The sequence below is a fragment of the Nycticebus coucang genome, chromosome 3 (genome assembly GCF_027406575.1).
Source record: "Nycticebus coucang isolate mNycCou1 chromosome 3, mNycCou1.pri, whole genome shotgun sequence".
Taxonomy (NCBI): Eukaryota; Metazoa; Chordata; class Mammalia; order Primates; family Lorisidae; genus Nycticebus; species Nycticebus coucang.
In genome coordinates, this window is record NC_069782.1 from 21,777,243 (window position 1) to 21,793,955 (window position 16,713).

Here is a 16,713-nt window from a genome sequence, read left to right on the forward strand (position 1 = left end):
GAACTGAGATAAGAAACAGAAATGGAAGAACTGGATACAAAATGGCCGACTGGATACAAAAACTCAGGCCAGATGTCTGCTGCATACAAGAATCTCATCTTACCTTAAAGGATAAATATAGACTCAGGATGAAGTCTGCATGTGGGTGGTTTGGAGGAGGCAGTGTAAAATAGTAGAAATAATATGTTCCAATCTTAATCAATAGAATTTAACATCCAGGTAGTGATAACAAATGGACCCTTATTTCTTCCATAATTAATACTTGTCATATTCAAGAACCTTCAAAACTTTCATTGTTTGGGAAGGATCATCAGACTTTTCTTGTCTCAAGAATCCAAGCCCTCTGGACTCCTTCCATTCCTGCTAGAATCCATGATCTGCTTCCAAGGGTTGTTCTACAAATGGACATTTGTGGCAAAATGTACAATGACTTGCAAACTGCATCTGTCTGGTGTTAAAATGTAATTATTTGTCTAGTGCAAGCTACACAGAGGAAAACTCATCACAACAAAGATAAGATATTTTCTAGTTTTTAACATCATAATCCAGAGCTCCATTTAAAAAAAAAAAATACTATGAGAACAAGATATGGGCAAAATGTGGCATTTCCCCATGTGACACCAACTTCAAATGATGGAATAAATACAATTTTTTGTCAAAATCCACAATATTACTCTATATGAGGTTATTTACACATAGCTTTTTGACTTTGTTAACACGAGAAAATATATAACACTGGCTATCATAAATTTCTGATATTTTTTACTTAGAAAACAGCACAACTTTCACAAGAAGCTCTATGGCTACTGGATAAAAACACCATAGATAGGCATGCTTCCTTTTCAACTGAAAAATTCCAAAAAAGATTAAAAGATGATGAAGATGACAGGTGTTGAGTACTTTCTACGTTGTAGGAAGTCTTCTAAGGGACATACATGGATTAACTCATTAGAGAGATTTAAAGATGTTTGATAACATAAATTGTACACTAGTGATATAAAGAATATTATTTAATGGCAAGTCAGACAATAGATTTTTCCCCCAAGGTTTTTTTATATATATAAACTCCCCTGGTACAACTAGGTACCAAAAATATATATAAGAGAAATGAGAAAAAACAGTTTCATAAACTATATATAAGTAAATGTATAATTTTCCCATGATACTATTTTGTTCTTCTGAAAGTAGAAATAAAATTTTCAAAACAAATGAACAGGAAAATAATTTTATTTTCAAATAACCCTGCACATGCCAACATTAAAATTTCAAATATATCTAGAGAATATGCATGTAATTACCTTATGCAAAGATGAATTTTTCATCTTACTATAACTATAGGTTTAGTTGTAACAGATGTTTTCATTCCAGTATTTTCCTTATATCTACTGTTATAATATCATTCCCAATAGAATCATTATGAATACTTCAATCATAATTTTATACAATTTTATCAAACTTTCTAATATAATCCCCAGCAGAAAAGGCTAAAGGCATACATGTTTTTAAACACAAGACACTTTGAAGAGAATTTTACCTAATAAAACACATGATCCTACTTCTTAAATTATTAAATGTCTAACAGTTTGTATGTAATTTGAGACATTATTTAACCACATTCATGATATTGCACATAGTTGACATTTAATAGCCAATCCTTTGTTTATTCCTTTCCAGCTAATCTGACCATCTGATTCCTGGAAATTTGGCTTATTTTTTATTAGCTTTCTTTCTTCTTTTTAAAAACTATTTGAATCACTCATATAGTCTATGACATTTATTTAAAAAAATTATGAATACACAGAACCATTTGACTCTTCAGATAACTAAGGGTCTTTGAATCTAGCCCCCTCGGGAATGTTTGAATCCACATCCAGCCAAATGTTTCCCATACCCCCACTTGCCAAAATAGGGAATCACCCACAAAACCCATTCTATTTTCAGTTTTCATTATTAAAAATGTCTGTCCTACACTGAGCAAAAATCTTCTTCCCTAAAACTGCCAATCATTTGGGTCTTTACCAATCTAAGCACTAGCCCTGGGAGCATGACCTTGGGTAAGTTACTGTCTTGTTGCTTTTAGTTTTCCTCTATTATAAAATGGGGATAAGAAATATATGTTGTAGAGGCGTGTTTATAAAGCACCTGGCACAGCACAGGGCCTCCAGGAGCAGTAGCCTTTATAAGGAATAGGAACCCTCCTCTGCATGGCTAACCATGGTGGCATCTTGGTCTTCCAGGCCAAGGAGAAAGGAAATTCCCATTTCATTCACTATTTCTTTGAACAACTAGGTATTGTTTCCCTTATTCTTCTAGTGATTTCTTTCTGAATAAGTTCAGCTCTATTAAGAGAAGGGTCACCTGCCAATCTAAAAAAATATGTGTATATTATCAACTTAGACCAAGCTCGGAGCAAGATATTTCTCTTTTCTGTTGTGGATTATCCCCCTTTCCCACCCTTTTCGTACCTCCAGAGTCCTCATGTTTGGCCTTCTGGCCAGGAGGACTATGGGGGAGGCAGTATGTTCTAAGGTGAGAAGACAGAGCTGGCTCTCATTCATTAGGATGTGTCTGAAAGGATTCCCTCTTCATTCTGGTAGGATGTTGGCTCTTCCTCATCAAGGGTCGCTGCCCTCTGTCCTCTCCATTCCTTCTTCTGGACCTCACAATTCTGAGTGGTGGCTCCATAAGACATCTTCTTTCTGGGACTCACAAAACTCTCGTGGTTGAGTTCTGTCTCCTCAGCTAATTCGTCCTGGTCGATGATCCCACATTTCTCCTCAGAGAGATTCTCTGGATCAGCCCACTCCTGTTTCTCCCCAGAGGCAAAGACCCCATAGAAGATCACGCCACTGTAATGTACCAGGGCAGCTATGAGGAACACATTCTGCCATTCTTCACGGGTCTAAACAAGGAAATGAAATGCCAGTTAATGTTTTAAACAAAACCAAAGATGAGCAGTCTATCTTAGGCCAAGCATGGTGACTAACTCCTGTAATCCTAGCACTCTGGGAGGCCGAGGCAGGTGGATTGCTTGAGCTCAGCAGTTTGAGACCAGCCTGAACAAAAGCAAGACCCCATCTCTATTAAAAGTAGAAAAACTAGCCAGGCATAGGGCACCTGCCTGTAGTCCCAGCTACTTGGGAGGCTAAATCAAGAAGATCACTCAAACCCAGGAGTTTGGGGTTGCTATGAGCTATGACGCCATGGCACCCTACCCAGGGTGACAGAGTGAGACTCTGTTTCAAAAAAATAAAAACAAAAAAACAGTGTAACCTAAAGACCTCCGCTGGGACAAAAGCACCTGCCTACCCCAAGGCAAGGCTGTGCTTCTTTGGAGGACGTGTGTCAGAAGCAGCATCCTGAGTCTGTACCTAATGTAAATGAAAAACTTAACAAATGAAAGTAAAGACTACAATGAATATGAAAGTTAGAAACTACAATGAATGTGTATTTTTTTAATTTAGAAAATACATTTTAAAATAAACAATGTGTAAAAAATACATGCAGCACCACTGCACAGCTTTTTAAAATACTTTAATGGGGTTTCCCCTCACATAGTGAGCAAAATTCAACTTGCTTTGGGAACCCACCATTTTAGATATCCGGGGTCCCCTTCTTGCTTGCTGTTAAGATATATGACAGTATTTGAGCCAAGACAGTGCTCACTCTTGACTGCCTAAAGCTTATTTGTAATCATATTTTCTGTGTAAAAAACAGTAAATCAAAAACCACTGGGAATCTGTGTTGAACGTCAGGGGCAGACAGCATCTTAGATCTAATAGTCATGTTGCAGGTCCTACCATTTCATGAACAGAGGAGGAGAATGTAGATCCTCTGCCTATAAAATCCACAAATCCTACCTTTCTTTTCTGTCAAGAAGAAAAGTTATCTCATGCTTTCTTCTCCAAGAAGCTGGAAACATTCCCAGAATTATATTTATGATAGGCTATCCCACAAAAAAAAAAAAATGCCTGTGGCTCAAGGAGTAGGGCGCCAGCCCCATATACTTGGGGTGGCGGGTTCAAGCCTGGCCCTGGCCAAAACTGCAAAATAAAATAAAATAAAATAAAAAATAAAGAAAAAAATGGTTGGGTAAAAACTGTACAGTAAAAAAAAAATTCTTATTTGCAGAAAGCAACATCCGGAAATTTTTTTCAGTAACAAAGATAAAGAAATCACGTGGGCTGTAAATGAATTCTGGATGGATCGTGTGATCTTCCTCCATTACCCACCCTAGTCTAAGACTCAAAGGTTTAGTAACAACTGAATACCACACCCTTGTACATTCTCAGAATCATTAATGTCTTGTTTATTTTCTTCTTAAAAGGAAGTATAACAGCACTAATACTTTTATGCTGGAACATGGTAAGCAATAGACGTAGGGAACAAAGTTTCATCACTTAGAATTATAAAACAATCTCAGGTAACTCATTTATCTTGAGTTGATTGCCTCAGTTTCTTTTTTAGGTCTCTAAACAGTCTCTGTGGTCTTTAGATCCTCTTCCCTAAACTTTTATTTCCTGATCGAGAAAAGTGGAACAAAACAACAAGTAGCCCCAGTTCCAGCAACAAGCAATGGCTTTTAAAAACAGAAGAAGAAGAAAGAAAGAGAAAAGAAGTTCAACTGACACAGTCAAGATCAAGGACACACACATTTACAGGCTGTCTCAAGTCCACTGCCACCCACAGTCAGAAAGGAGACCATTACCTTATGCTTGGTCATCGCACCGACAATTAGGGGACAGACCATTCCAGAGAGGGTTCCCGCTCCATTTGAAATCCCCATGAGAATGCTGGCATACCGGGGGGCAATGTCCAGATGATTGACATTAAAACCTACAGTGAAGCCAAAACCTCAAAATCAGAGTCAAGAATTAAATTCCAAATATACTTTGAAAAATACTTAGCTTGTCCCAACTCCCATCAGTCTATTGGATTTTAGTATATAATTGATGGATATCAGTTCCCAGACCAAGAGACTGAGTTGAAGACTGTCAGGCTCTGTCTGCACAGAACAGCCTCAGTAGATGATGCCGTGATTGATTGGCAACGTCTACCAAGGGCTCTCCATGGGGACAGAATTATGGCATCTATATCTTACAGGTTTAAAACTCCAAAATATGGAGTTTGGAACATAGTGAAGAAGCGGAATCCCATTTATTCAGAGGAAGCAATCACTCAATCACATACAGTGTGATTCGAACAAGCCATGCTTCATAATGACCCACTCTTGGCTTTCAACTCACTCTTAAAAGGCAGCCATGGGTCAGCCTGGTTCAGTGGCCACATAGCACCATGAAAAGAGGGCTTTTCTATGACAAATACTCACACAAATAATCATAGAACCCTCTGCAATTTCTGAAACATGACTTTCATATACTTACTTGGTTTATTTCTCAATTGAGAAAAAGTCTGTAAATTTGGCTTTGAATCTCATCTCCACCATAGTTTTAGCCTTTGTTTTCTCATCTCTAACATGGGGATAGTCTTACTGCTTACCTGTGATGTGAGAATCAGGGGGAAGCATGGATGTGTGAGCCCTCAGCAAATGGCAGGTCACTAACTGCCACGACTACTGCTGCTGCTGGGAGCAGTCAAATGGTAAGTCACCGGCACCTCACTATCAATCCCCTTATCAGGACAGAAGAATGAGTGGAATGAGGGGGGAGGGGGCAGGGAAGGCCAAGGCCAAGAAAAAGGAAGATCCTAGATGCTGGGAGGAACTTTGCCGATACACTCCAGGGGTGCGTTTCATTTTGTTATTTTATTTTATTTTTTATTATTTTATGTTTGAGACAGAGTCTCACTCGGTTGCCCTGTGCTATGGCATCATAGCTCACAGCAACCTCAAACTCTTAGGTTTGAGCAATCCTCTTGCCTCAGCCTTCCAAGGAGCTGGGACTACAGGTGCCGGCCACAATGCCCAAGAAGGTTTTCTATTTTTAGTAGAGATGGGGTCTTGCTCTAGCTCAGAATGGTTTTGAACTCCTGAGCTCAAGCAATCTCCCAAAGCGCTAGGATTAAAGGTGTAAGCCACCTCATCCTGCCCTAGGCATACATCTTAGAGTTAGACAGACCTCTGTTCTGGCAGCTTAACTGAGATGCAAACCTGGACTAAGGATTTACACTTCCTGAACCTCAGTTTCTTCATGTCTATAATGGGATAACCGTTCTCATAAAGTTATTGTAGGAATTAAGTTAAATAATGCATGTTAACTCTGTGGTTCATAGAGGTAAAAGCCAACATGTATGCCCTTTACGGGTGGTCACCCACTGGTCTTGTTCACCACCATTGTCTTCCCTGAACCAAGCAAAGAGCTTGGTACATAGCAGTTGCCCAATAAATAGTTGTCTATTGCCAATTTTAGCTGCTAAAATTATGACAAGGGGGTCATAGGTTTTGTTGATTCTTATTTTTGCTTGGTTTACTTGGCTTTTTAATTCTCTATTCTGTTCAAAGAACCCGAAAATAGGATCAATTTTTTTTTTTTTTTTGGTCTAATCTGGCTCATTGGGTTGGTTGGCTGGCTTTTCCTACTTCCATTCATGGAGGATTTATGAGAACACCTTTTGTTGGTAATAAACATACCTTCTCTTTCAGATCAAACTGCCTAACAATCAGAATATAAAACAGCCGCAAGATTAATTAATCTTACTATTGATTTGAATGTGATAACCACTTTATTAGAAAAGAACCCAGAGATAAGAAGCAATTAATATGATTGTTGAGTATTGTGTTCTGATACAAAGCCCAGGCATCTGCGTTCAGCTAAAGATAAAGTGAGAAAAGCCATTTAGGTTTCTAGCTGCACAATCCTGGCATTTGGGGTTGGGGTGGGGGGAGAATCACTGAGAAACTGAGATATTGACAGATTTTTGTAGTAGATGAAAAAAATTGCACACAAGCTATTCTGCAAACCATTTCCCCAAACAGGCATCTCTCATCCCTTGCTTCTTTGCAACCTCACCTGTATCATCTGTCTTATCTATAACCAGCCCCCAAATTGTTTCTGTCTCCCCTGGCATCCATATTTGTTCCTTAGAAAGGTGACAGACAGCAGATCCTGAGGAATTATCGCCCTATGACCACATTCCCTCCCATAGTGTCATTGTTGGGTCAGAAAGACCTTTATTCCAATCCCAGCCGTGTAACTTCATTGGACAAGCTAAGTCACACCTCAGGTTCCTCACCGATAGAATGGATGTAGCCGCACCCCTGCCCCCCTCCATCAGGTTGCCATGGGGATTAAGCGAGATCACATTTATAACATGGCAAGTATGGAGTGAGGCTTTGGGACAAGAAGCAACTGCTGTGATTTGAGCTATTAACTTTCCCTCTTTCTGACTATGAAACTGGGAATCAGGGGAAAAGAAGTAATTTAAGCCTGAACATTTCAATACGTCAGGGGACAAGGTATGAATCTCTTTCGCATCACCAAGTTATCAAGGGAAGGTGTCCCTCAGCTTCCCTCTGGAAGCAGGTCATGATTGCTCTATCCCTGCCACTCAGAATGGGGACCTCCCGGCAGCCACAGGACTGGGGAGCTCGCTGGGAATGCAGAACCTCAGGCCCCCCTCTGGAGCTACAAAATCAGAATCTCCAGCGTTCTCAGGTATCTTTATGCACATTACACTATTATAGTAAAATAGTACCATAATGGTGAGTACTGATTAATTTTGTTAAGCCAAAGGGCTTCACCTAAATAAAGCAAAGGGCTCCATGTCCACTAGGATGCTAACTTTAGGTGGGTAGAATCTTTAATTCTTTTCTTTCACGGTAACATCTCCAGTGCCATGACAAGTGGGAGGGAATGCGTGAATTATCTCTGTTCATCCTCCCAACACCCCTGTGAGGTTGCTGTTACATCCCTCCAGTCTCTGAAAGAGACAACTGAGGCTTGAGAATTTTAATAATTTAGAAGATGTTTTCTTTTGTAAATAATAAGTAGCAAATTAAAGGCCTCAAACTCGAGTCTATCACCTTTAAGCCTGAGTTCTTAACTGCAAGCTACTTTCAATGTAGACTTTTTTTATGGTTTAATCATCAACTCTATTTATTTTGATAGACACAATAATCCCTTTATCTCTTAGTGTTGCACTTCTTTTCTGTTCTGGGACATTACCACTCTATTTGATATTTAAGGCAGCCTGGAATAATGAAAAGAGGATGGGCTTTGAGCCAGGCCAAATCATTCTTCTGTTCTTTTATTCTTTTGCCACCAAATGTGTGACATTAGGAAACTCAATTTTTTGAGCTTTAGGTAAATATCAGTAAAATAGCAATAGTTGCACTTGCTTTACAATGTTGTAAGATAGATGCAGCCTGGTGTGATGGCTCATGCCTATAATCCTAGCACTCGGGGAGGCCAAGGCAGGGGAATTGCTTGAGCTCAGGAGTTTGAGACCAGCCTGAGCAAGAGCAAGATCCTGTCTCTAAAAATAGCCAGGCATTGTGGTGGGCATCTGTAGTCCCAGGTAATTGGGTGGCTAAGCTGAGAGGACTGCTTGAGCCCAAGTGCTTGAGGTTGCTGTGAGCTATGATATGCCACAGCACTCTACTGAGGGTGATAAAGTGAGACTGTCTCCAAAAATATATACTTTTTTCTGTAAGAAACAATTTTTCTTATTACAATGTTTTAAAGATAGACTAACAAATAATTGAATTTCACTCTTTCAGTTTTGCATAGGAAGCTGCTGAAGTCTTTATGACATGATAAGATTGCACTATGATCATTCACATACAGTAGACCAGTTTACTGCTCCCGTACATCTGACCCCAATGGCTCTGACATCTCTGAGGGCAGCTGTAAGAATGACACACAAAGAGCTGTGAGCAGCCCACAGCTTAGCATCAGCTCACATCATCATTGTTCTAATTGTTACCTGCTCTACCCTGTTCAGAAAGTCACTTCCCCTTTTTGCACCTGCATTTCCTTATTTGGAAAATGAAGTCAATGTGAGTAAGGAAACAGCTCCAGAAGTCTTTTACTCACAAAAACACTTCTCATTCTATGACTATATGTCAAAGGATGTCATCATTTCAGCTAACATTAGCAGTTTTGTAGCAAGAGGGAAAGGTTGAAAGTCACAAAAGCCTCTGTTATGTAGAGTGACCAGGTGCTGAGGTAGGAAAGTCCGCTTCACCCAGGACACGTGTTGGAACCTCTGCGTGGGCCTCAGGAGGTGGTGGGTCCATTGGCATTTTGTGTCTTTGCCCAGGACGCAGTACCTGGGGACAGTTCCAGCTTGAGTGGGCCCTAAGCCCAGTCCTCAGTCATCTTACAATGCCACTCCCACTAGATGACATTCTCTAGGCGCCGCCCCTGCTCCTTGGGAATGGCTTGAAAGAAGGCTCTACTATATCCTTGTTCCCTCCCTCCCAAGACTTGCTGACTCTATAAACAAGATCTGGAAACCCAAAGGACACTTTACCTGAAATAGCAAAGCCACTAAATCCTACAGCAAGCACCAAAAAGGAGATAGCCACCCCTTTGGTGTGGGAAAAGCCAACCACCAGGAGTAAGGTTGCCTCCATGCCAAAACCTGCAAGTGGAAACAGCAGGGGGAAATATCAATTTCATGCAGTCTATCCAAGTTCATTAATTTGTCAAGTAAGAATTAATCTATATTTCTGCAAAGCTAAGCAGTTAGTACATACATTCTGGCACAGCGCTAACAATATTACCCAGGTGGTTTGTGGCTACATGATTTTACCCAAATGTTCATTCATGGCCTAAAATTATTCTGGTGGACCTCGTACACCAGATGGTCCTGATAAGTTCCAGTGATGCTCCTGGGTTGAGGGGCATTAATTAGTGGTTGGTTGGTTGCTTCAGGTGGTTACCTCTGCCACTGCTAAATAACAAAACTTGTCGATATACTGCCAAGGATTCCCCTTGGACTACGTAAGTTATGGCCTTTCACATAAAAATAAAATAACACTCTAATGTTTATTGCCAAAAGCAACCACAAAGCTGCAGTGATTATCTGAAACACAAAGCAGGCCCTTCGCACTTGTAAGTCAGAATTCTTCCATTTCAAGGAGCAAGAATCCAAGGTACTCAATACTAGTATGAAACCAGAAGATGACCTAATACACGCCCACATAGAAGAAAAACTCAAATCAATTCAAAGTGGGGGGCGGGGGAATGACGGAGCAGGGAGGGGGAAGGGGGAGGGGAATGGGGGGTCATGATGTAGGGCACACCTGTTAGAGGCAGGACACAATTATAAGAGGGACTCTTCCCAACAAATGCAAACATTGTAACCTAATCCTTTGTACCCTCAAACTAACCTGAAACAATAAGAAAAAGAAAATAACTTCCATTTCAGAAGTTCTCCATGCTCTGAGGCCTCTTTTGAAAACAATGATATTTTTTGCACAGAAAAGACAGCAGAACAAAAGTACTTTCTGTTCCTTTCATTCAGAATAAGTGAGTCTAACACACACAAAAAAAAAGAAAAATGAAATTGTGAAGAAGTTCCTTCTGACCAAAAAGGAAAAAAAAAAAAAAAACAAAACCAGCCCACAGCAGACAGAAAGATGATATAAATACCATTTCCAAGTATAAGACATGCCCTGGGAGGGGGGGACAATTAGTGATGCTTCCTTTGGAGACTGTCTGCTGATTCCAGACATCTCCACACACGACTGTCCTACACTTACCTCAAAGGCGACTTGCCCGAATCAATTCTCTTTCCCCCTACTTTTTATCCCTAAAAACTAAGTGAAACACCACCATCATGTACTCTTTTCTCCTTCTCTAAATTAACTTTCTATCCACGTGGATGCAGAGCCCAGACTTCAGTAGATTCCGACAGGCAAGTGTGCAAATTCCACCTCAAAGTCACTAATTGTGTGATCTTGAACAAGTTACTTTCCCTCTTAAATTCCTTGTCCTTAAAAATAGAGATAATATCACAACTTTGTAGGGCTTTGGAAGATTAAATGGAATTAAATCTATAAGCTATTGAGTGTGACCCATGGGCACAGCTCAAGAATTGATAGCCCTTAATTCCAACGCAGGAAGTTGGGAATCACCTTGGGACTTCTGTGTTCACATAAAATCTGTGGGTTCAACCTCAGAAATACCTGTCCCATCCAACTTCCACTTTCCCCTCCTCTGCCACTGCCTTAGTCCTGGCCCAGGACCTCTCACTGGGACACTACAATAGCCTCTTTGGTGGTCTTTCCACCTCATCTTCTGCTGGTCCATTCGCCACATGACTGTCTTTCTGAACCACATGACCTGACTAGTTGCTCCTATCCACTTACCGCCCAGTCTGTGTCGTGGACACCCCACTCCATCAGCCACTTGAATCACGCAACACTGTCTCATTCACGTGCTGCTTTAGATGAACTCGAAAGAGGATCCCATGAAATTAGGGAAGCGGAAGTGCTGTCAAAACTGTGGGCTTTATACGATTGCTTACTTGTTCTTAATTTTGTTTCAACATTTCAGATTACACATAGGGAAATACTGCTAGTGTTTAACACAGTAATCCTATGTGTTTTTGAAGCGGCCTGTCTTAAATAACAAGACTTCTGGCTCAAACTTATTTTAACACTCTCAACAGAGGCTGGACAGAAAGTTAATTCCCCCAAAGAAAATAGAATGAAGATACTGTGAAAAGATAAAACTTACAAATCATGCATCAGTTCATCTGTAAGGAAAAAAAAAATGATCTTGGCCAAATTGCCAAAGGAAGGAAAAGCATTTGAGAGCCTAGATGGTTTCTACTAAGAGTTAAAATCTTAGAAATAAGGACTGTATGTCAGGAGCTTAAGGATAAAATTTAAACTTCAGGGATAATCCAGACATCCTTGAAAGTTCTGAACCTAAAAAGAGTGCCCAAGAAAAAGAAAACCAGGATTTAAAGGAAAATTTAAACCTTGGAAAATTTTCATTTCCCATTAAAACAGTCTGAAGTTCACACCAACAACTGATTCAATGTGACTAGAGATTTTTACACTTAGTCACACTTTGCATTTACTACAGGGCAGGGGTGTCCAACCTGTGGCAGACAGGCCTCATTCTGATTTTTTTTTTTTTTTTGAGACAGTCTCAAGTTCACCCTTTGTAAAGTGCCATAGCATCACAGCTCACATCAACCTCAAACTCTTGGGCTTTAGCGATTCTCTTGCCTCAGCCTCCCAAGTAGCTGAGACTACAGGCACCTGCCACAGCGCCCGGCTATTTTTTTGCTGCAGTTGACATTGTTGTTTAGCTGGCCTGGGCTGGGTTCAAACCCACCAGCCTGGGTGTATGTGGCTGGTGCTGTAACCAGTGTGCTACAGGTGCCAAGCCAACCTCATTCTGATTTTGTAAGGACTTTTTGTGCTCATCTGTGGTGTCAGATGTCATGAAAAGTATGCACGGACTTTTTCTTGCTCATCAGCTTTATTTACTGTGTGCTCCAAGACAATTCTTATTTTTCCAATGTCCAGCCAAAAAGAAAAAAGGCTGGACACCCCTGCTAAAGGGAAGTAGGAGAATTTGACATCTGTCATTGAGGAATCTGGGACACATTCCTTGATTCTCAATGAATTAGAACTAAATATCACGTCTTAAGGTGATCCATTTGCTTTATATGATTGTAATGGCTCAGGTCCCTTATTTATGGGGAAGAAATAAGAACATGACTGGCTCCAAGCGATCTGTAATCCTTCTTGGATGAGAAATATCATCTGAATGTCTTTCTAGGAAACACAAAGCTAACTAACTAAAATACTCTAGAAGAAGATGCAAGTGCCTTGTCATTTCTCAATCAATCTACATTCTTCCGTGATGGCACAAAACTCTGTTTTCATGTAGTTACCTCAGGCCTGGCACCTCTGTATTTAAGCAGGAACATGGGTTGTTGTGGTATTTTTTCTTTTTAATTTTCTATGTAGGACTCATTGGTCCTACTAGGGCAAAAATAAACAACATTAAGAGATATGTGAAGAAGCATTTTTAAAAGATAGGAGGGGTGTTTATCACAGCTAAATTTATAATCACCAAGATGCGGAAACAACCCAAGTGCCCATCAACCCATCAATGGATTAATAAACTATATTGTGTATACCATGGAATACTATTTAGCTGTAAAAAAGATGGAGACTATACATCTTTTGTATTAACCTGGATGGAGTTGGAGAACATTCTCTTTAGTAAAGTATCACAAGAATGGAAAAGGGAGTATCTAATGTATTCACTACTAATATGAAGCCAGTAGACAAATTAATACAGGACTACACAAAAGAAAAATTTAACTTAATTCAAGTTGGGGGATGAGGAGGAGACAGAAGAGGGAACAGATGAGCGCCCACCTAGCAGGCACGGTGTAAGGGCATATGGCACACCTTCTGTGTGAGGGACGCAGCTACAACATGGACCTTACCTAACAAACGCAAATATTGTAACCTAGTCATTTGTACACTCATGTTAATCTGAAATTAAAAAAGAATAGGAGGGGACCAGGGAGATTCTATACATGCATTCTTGTTTCTTCAGAAAAACAGATTTGATCTACAACAGGAACCTTGTTAGCAATTAAATGTCTTTGAGGGTTCTCATCAGCACCACCCAAGGCCATCACTACCAGTTAAGCCGGGGTGTCAGAGCAGATTAGGTATGAATAAGACATCCCCACAAAACGAGTTCAAGAATCTTCAAAGCACCTGGGCTTAGTAGAGATTATGCAAATAGTATTTAAATCCAGAACTGTCTTTCTTTCTTTTTTTTTTTTTTTGGAGACAGAGCCTCAAGCTGTCGCCCTGGCCCTGGGTAGTAGAGTGCCGTAGCATCACAGCTCACAGCAATCTCCAACTCCTGGGCTTAAGCGATTCTCCTGTCTCCAAATCCAGAACTTTCTTTCAAGTGGCTGGTTTAAAAGTGCATAGTTTTGGTCAAGGGAAATACAAATGAGTAGCAGATATTTGTTGAATACCTCCTTTGAAAAACCTGTTTTTTTCAGTGTCTCAAACACAGGAGAAGAAAAAGGCATTAACATTTGTTAAGAACCTTCCATAGGTTGGGCACCATTTCTACATTGTTTCATTCAACTCTCATGACTAACATCTGAAGTGAACATTCTTATTTGGATTTTAAAGAAGAAAGCTGGCTCAGAGAGTTTGGAAATCCATCCACCTCTCTCCATCTCCATTGCCACCAGTTTCGGCTAAGCCACCATTTTCTCTTGACAGGGCAACAGAAATAGCCTCCCCCCAGCCTCCCTTCTTTTATTCGTTCTCCAGATTTGAAAACATAGATCATGGATTTCCCCTCCTACTTTAAACCACTTGCTTCCCAATGCACTTCAAATAAAATCCAAGCTCTGTGTACGTCAACCAGGCCAACCATGGTCTGACCCCAGCCAAGCATCTCCTGATACTCTCCACCTCGCTCAACCATTGTGGCTCTCCTCCCTCCTGTTCTCAAACATGATGCACTCCTGTGCCTGCCTCAGGGCCATCGCAGGGGCTGTTTGTTCTGCCTAAAACATTTTCCTGACAGAGCTGTGACAAGGTAGCACGTGATGAGTTGCCAACTAAGTCGTTTGAACGAATTCAGAGGGATCACTGGGGGAATGACGTGGCTGTAAAGAAACACAGGGAAGACTTGAGCAGAATGTAAAAGGATCCGTGGAGAGCACTGGGGCGAGAGGTGAGGGTGGGAGGAACTCAAGGTGAAGGAAAAAGAGTGAGCAGGCCAGGCGTGGTGAGGAGTACGTTTCCTCACATGTTCTTGAGGTTGGGAGATGATCTGCACTGGGCCCAACCAGACGATGCAGGATCATTCCCCACCGCAGAAACCTCCATTTAACCACATCTGCAAAGTCCCCTTTGACATGTGAGGAAATATATTCCCAGGTTGTGAGGATCAGGACATGAATGTTATTCTGCCCACTACAGCCACCCCAAAGAGGGCCTGAATGTAATGTCCCCAGAGCTCCACCTCCTGTCCAGCAGAAAGCAGGTCTGCACCTGCCAACCTCAGCCTCCTACATACAAGTCCAAATGAAGGGCAGGTCCAAATATCCTTGCCTGGGACCAGCGGTCAAGTTTTTGGGAGAATAGGAGCCAAGAGACTGTTCCCGGTCTCACTGGTAAGACTTTATTCCCAAAAGGCTGTGGGATCACGTCATACCCCTGTCCTGTGTCCCTCCATAGAGTCGCTTCCAAATGGTGACCTAACCAGTCTCATCTGGAGTCAGAGCATGTTCCTTCCCTCCTTTTCAATTTAATATCACAGCCATGACCTCTTGACCATTGGTGGCACAATCCTCTCCACCTGACTCAGTCCCCTGCAGAGGTGGCAGCAAAGAGTGTCCACCGGCCTCAGTAGTGGACCCAGAAGGACCTGCTATCTCCCAGACATCTGCCCCTGGAGCAAGTAACCTTATTTTACCTTCGGTTCCTCTCTGCGGATTGCTTATATCACATAGTGAGTATGAGGGTTAAATAAGATAACGTACGTAAAAGACTTAATTTAGTGTCTGGACACAGAAAGCATACAACAAATACTAATTTAAAAACCAAAAAAGATAAGAAAATGGAGGTGTTTAAAAAGGGGAGCTGTCACAAACATCGCAGAGCTTCCCAATTACTTTTCCCTGCTTCTTTGGGGAAATCACCTAACTTCCACTTCGTCTTTACAGAACTAAAACCTAAAGCAAGAACAAAATAAACCAGGAAATAGAATGGTTTGCTGTTGTTGTTTTTTGCCTCTCTCTGTGTGTGTACCTCATATACGAGAGTTTGGGACGAAAGAAGACTATTCAGAGAAAAGGGTTTTCTTCTGTTTCTTAGCTATGGATCGGTAGAAAGGGAAGAAGGAGAAAAGGGAATAAACTGCAAACACACATAATTAATGTGGAAGGCATATGAAAGGATAAGCCAGAAATAGCTATGTAACTGGAAATCATGTTGCTTGGGCCTAACAGCAGGTGAAAGGGACATTTCTGTAGCTGCAGGCATGTCCTGTTGGTCAGCCATCAACTAAGTGGTCACATCTCAGCTTGCACAAGTCGAGGCTGGATGACCACTGGGGAATGGACTTCAGGATCTTTGAGACTGATCCCAGTGATTAGACATCACCTCTAAAATATGCTCTGCGCTTTCATTTGGTCTAATTCTACAAGGCTGCTTGAGCCACCTATGAAATCCACAGTACCTCCACAGTTCATGATTTTTCTGACAGCGGTTGTGGTCAAAATTTTTCTGCTTCTTAAATAATCAGCCAGTTGTCCTCCAATAGGCACAATGATTGTCATGACCATGTGTGGGACAGCTGACAAGAGACCCACCTGAAAGGAAAATTAACAATGAGCTATTGGACCTCCCTAACTCCCTGTCCACCCTGACTCTACAGCCCCCCTACCAGCCCAAATTTAAGCATCTGATTATGTGGGATCCAGATAGGCGTGGCTATTATAATAAATAAACAAGGAATGTGCAAATGATTTTAAGTGATGTATCTGTCTTAAATAAACAACGAATAAGTGAAGGATTTTAGTCCTGTCTCCTACACCACATGGGAAACTCCTGGAGGCAGAGATGATTTTGATGCATCTGAGAAACCCCAGTGGCCAGCACAGAGCCCAGTGGCCAGCAGGAGGTAAAGCACTAGCTGCCCAGGGAGGGTTTACTGATGGCAGCCACCATGACCTGACTATGCCAGCTCTTCCCTGGTCACTTCTGTGACCTGGTCACCAGTAACCATGCAGACA

The 16,713-nt window shown here is 41.2% G+C and overlaps 1 protein-coding gene across 1 annotated transcript in view; it reads right to left on the reverse strand.

Moving 5' to 3' along the window:
• Nucleotides 1-1,092: 1,092 nt before the first annotated feature.
• The window catches only part of SLC17A8 (solute carrier family 17 member 8), a 56,977-nt gene continuing 41,356 nt past the window's right edge, over nucleotides 1,093-16,713 (reverse strand). Inside the window, exons 9-12 of the mRNA XM_053584256.1 lie at nucleotides 16,158-16,290; nucleotides 9,433-9,543; nucleotides 4,709-4,836; nucleotides 1,093-2,902 (exon numbers count right to left, since the gene is read on the reverse strand). Coding sequence (XP_053440231.1) covers nucleotides 2,558-2,902; nucleotides 4,709-4,836; nucleotides 9,433-9,543; nucleotides 16,158-16,290 — 717 coding nt within the window. The 3' untranslated portion in view covers nucleotides 1,093-2,557. The remainder of the gene's footprint in view (nucleotides 2,903-4,708; nucleotides 4,837-9,432; nucleotides 9,544-16,157; nucleotides 16,291-16,713) is intronic.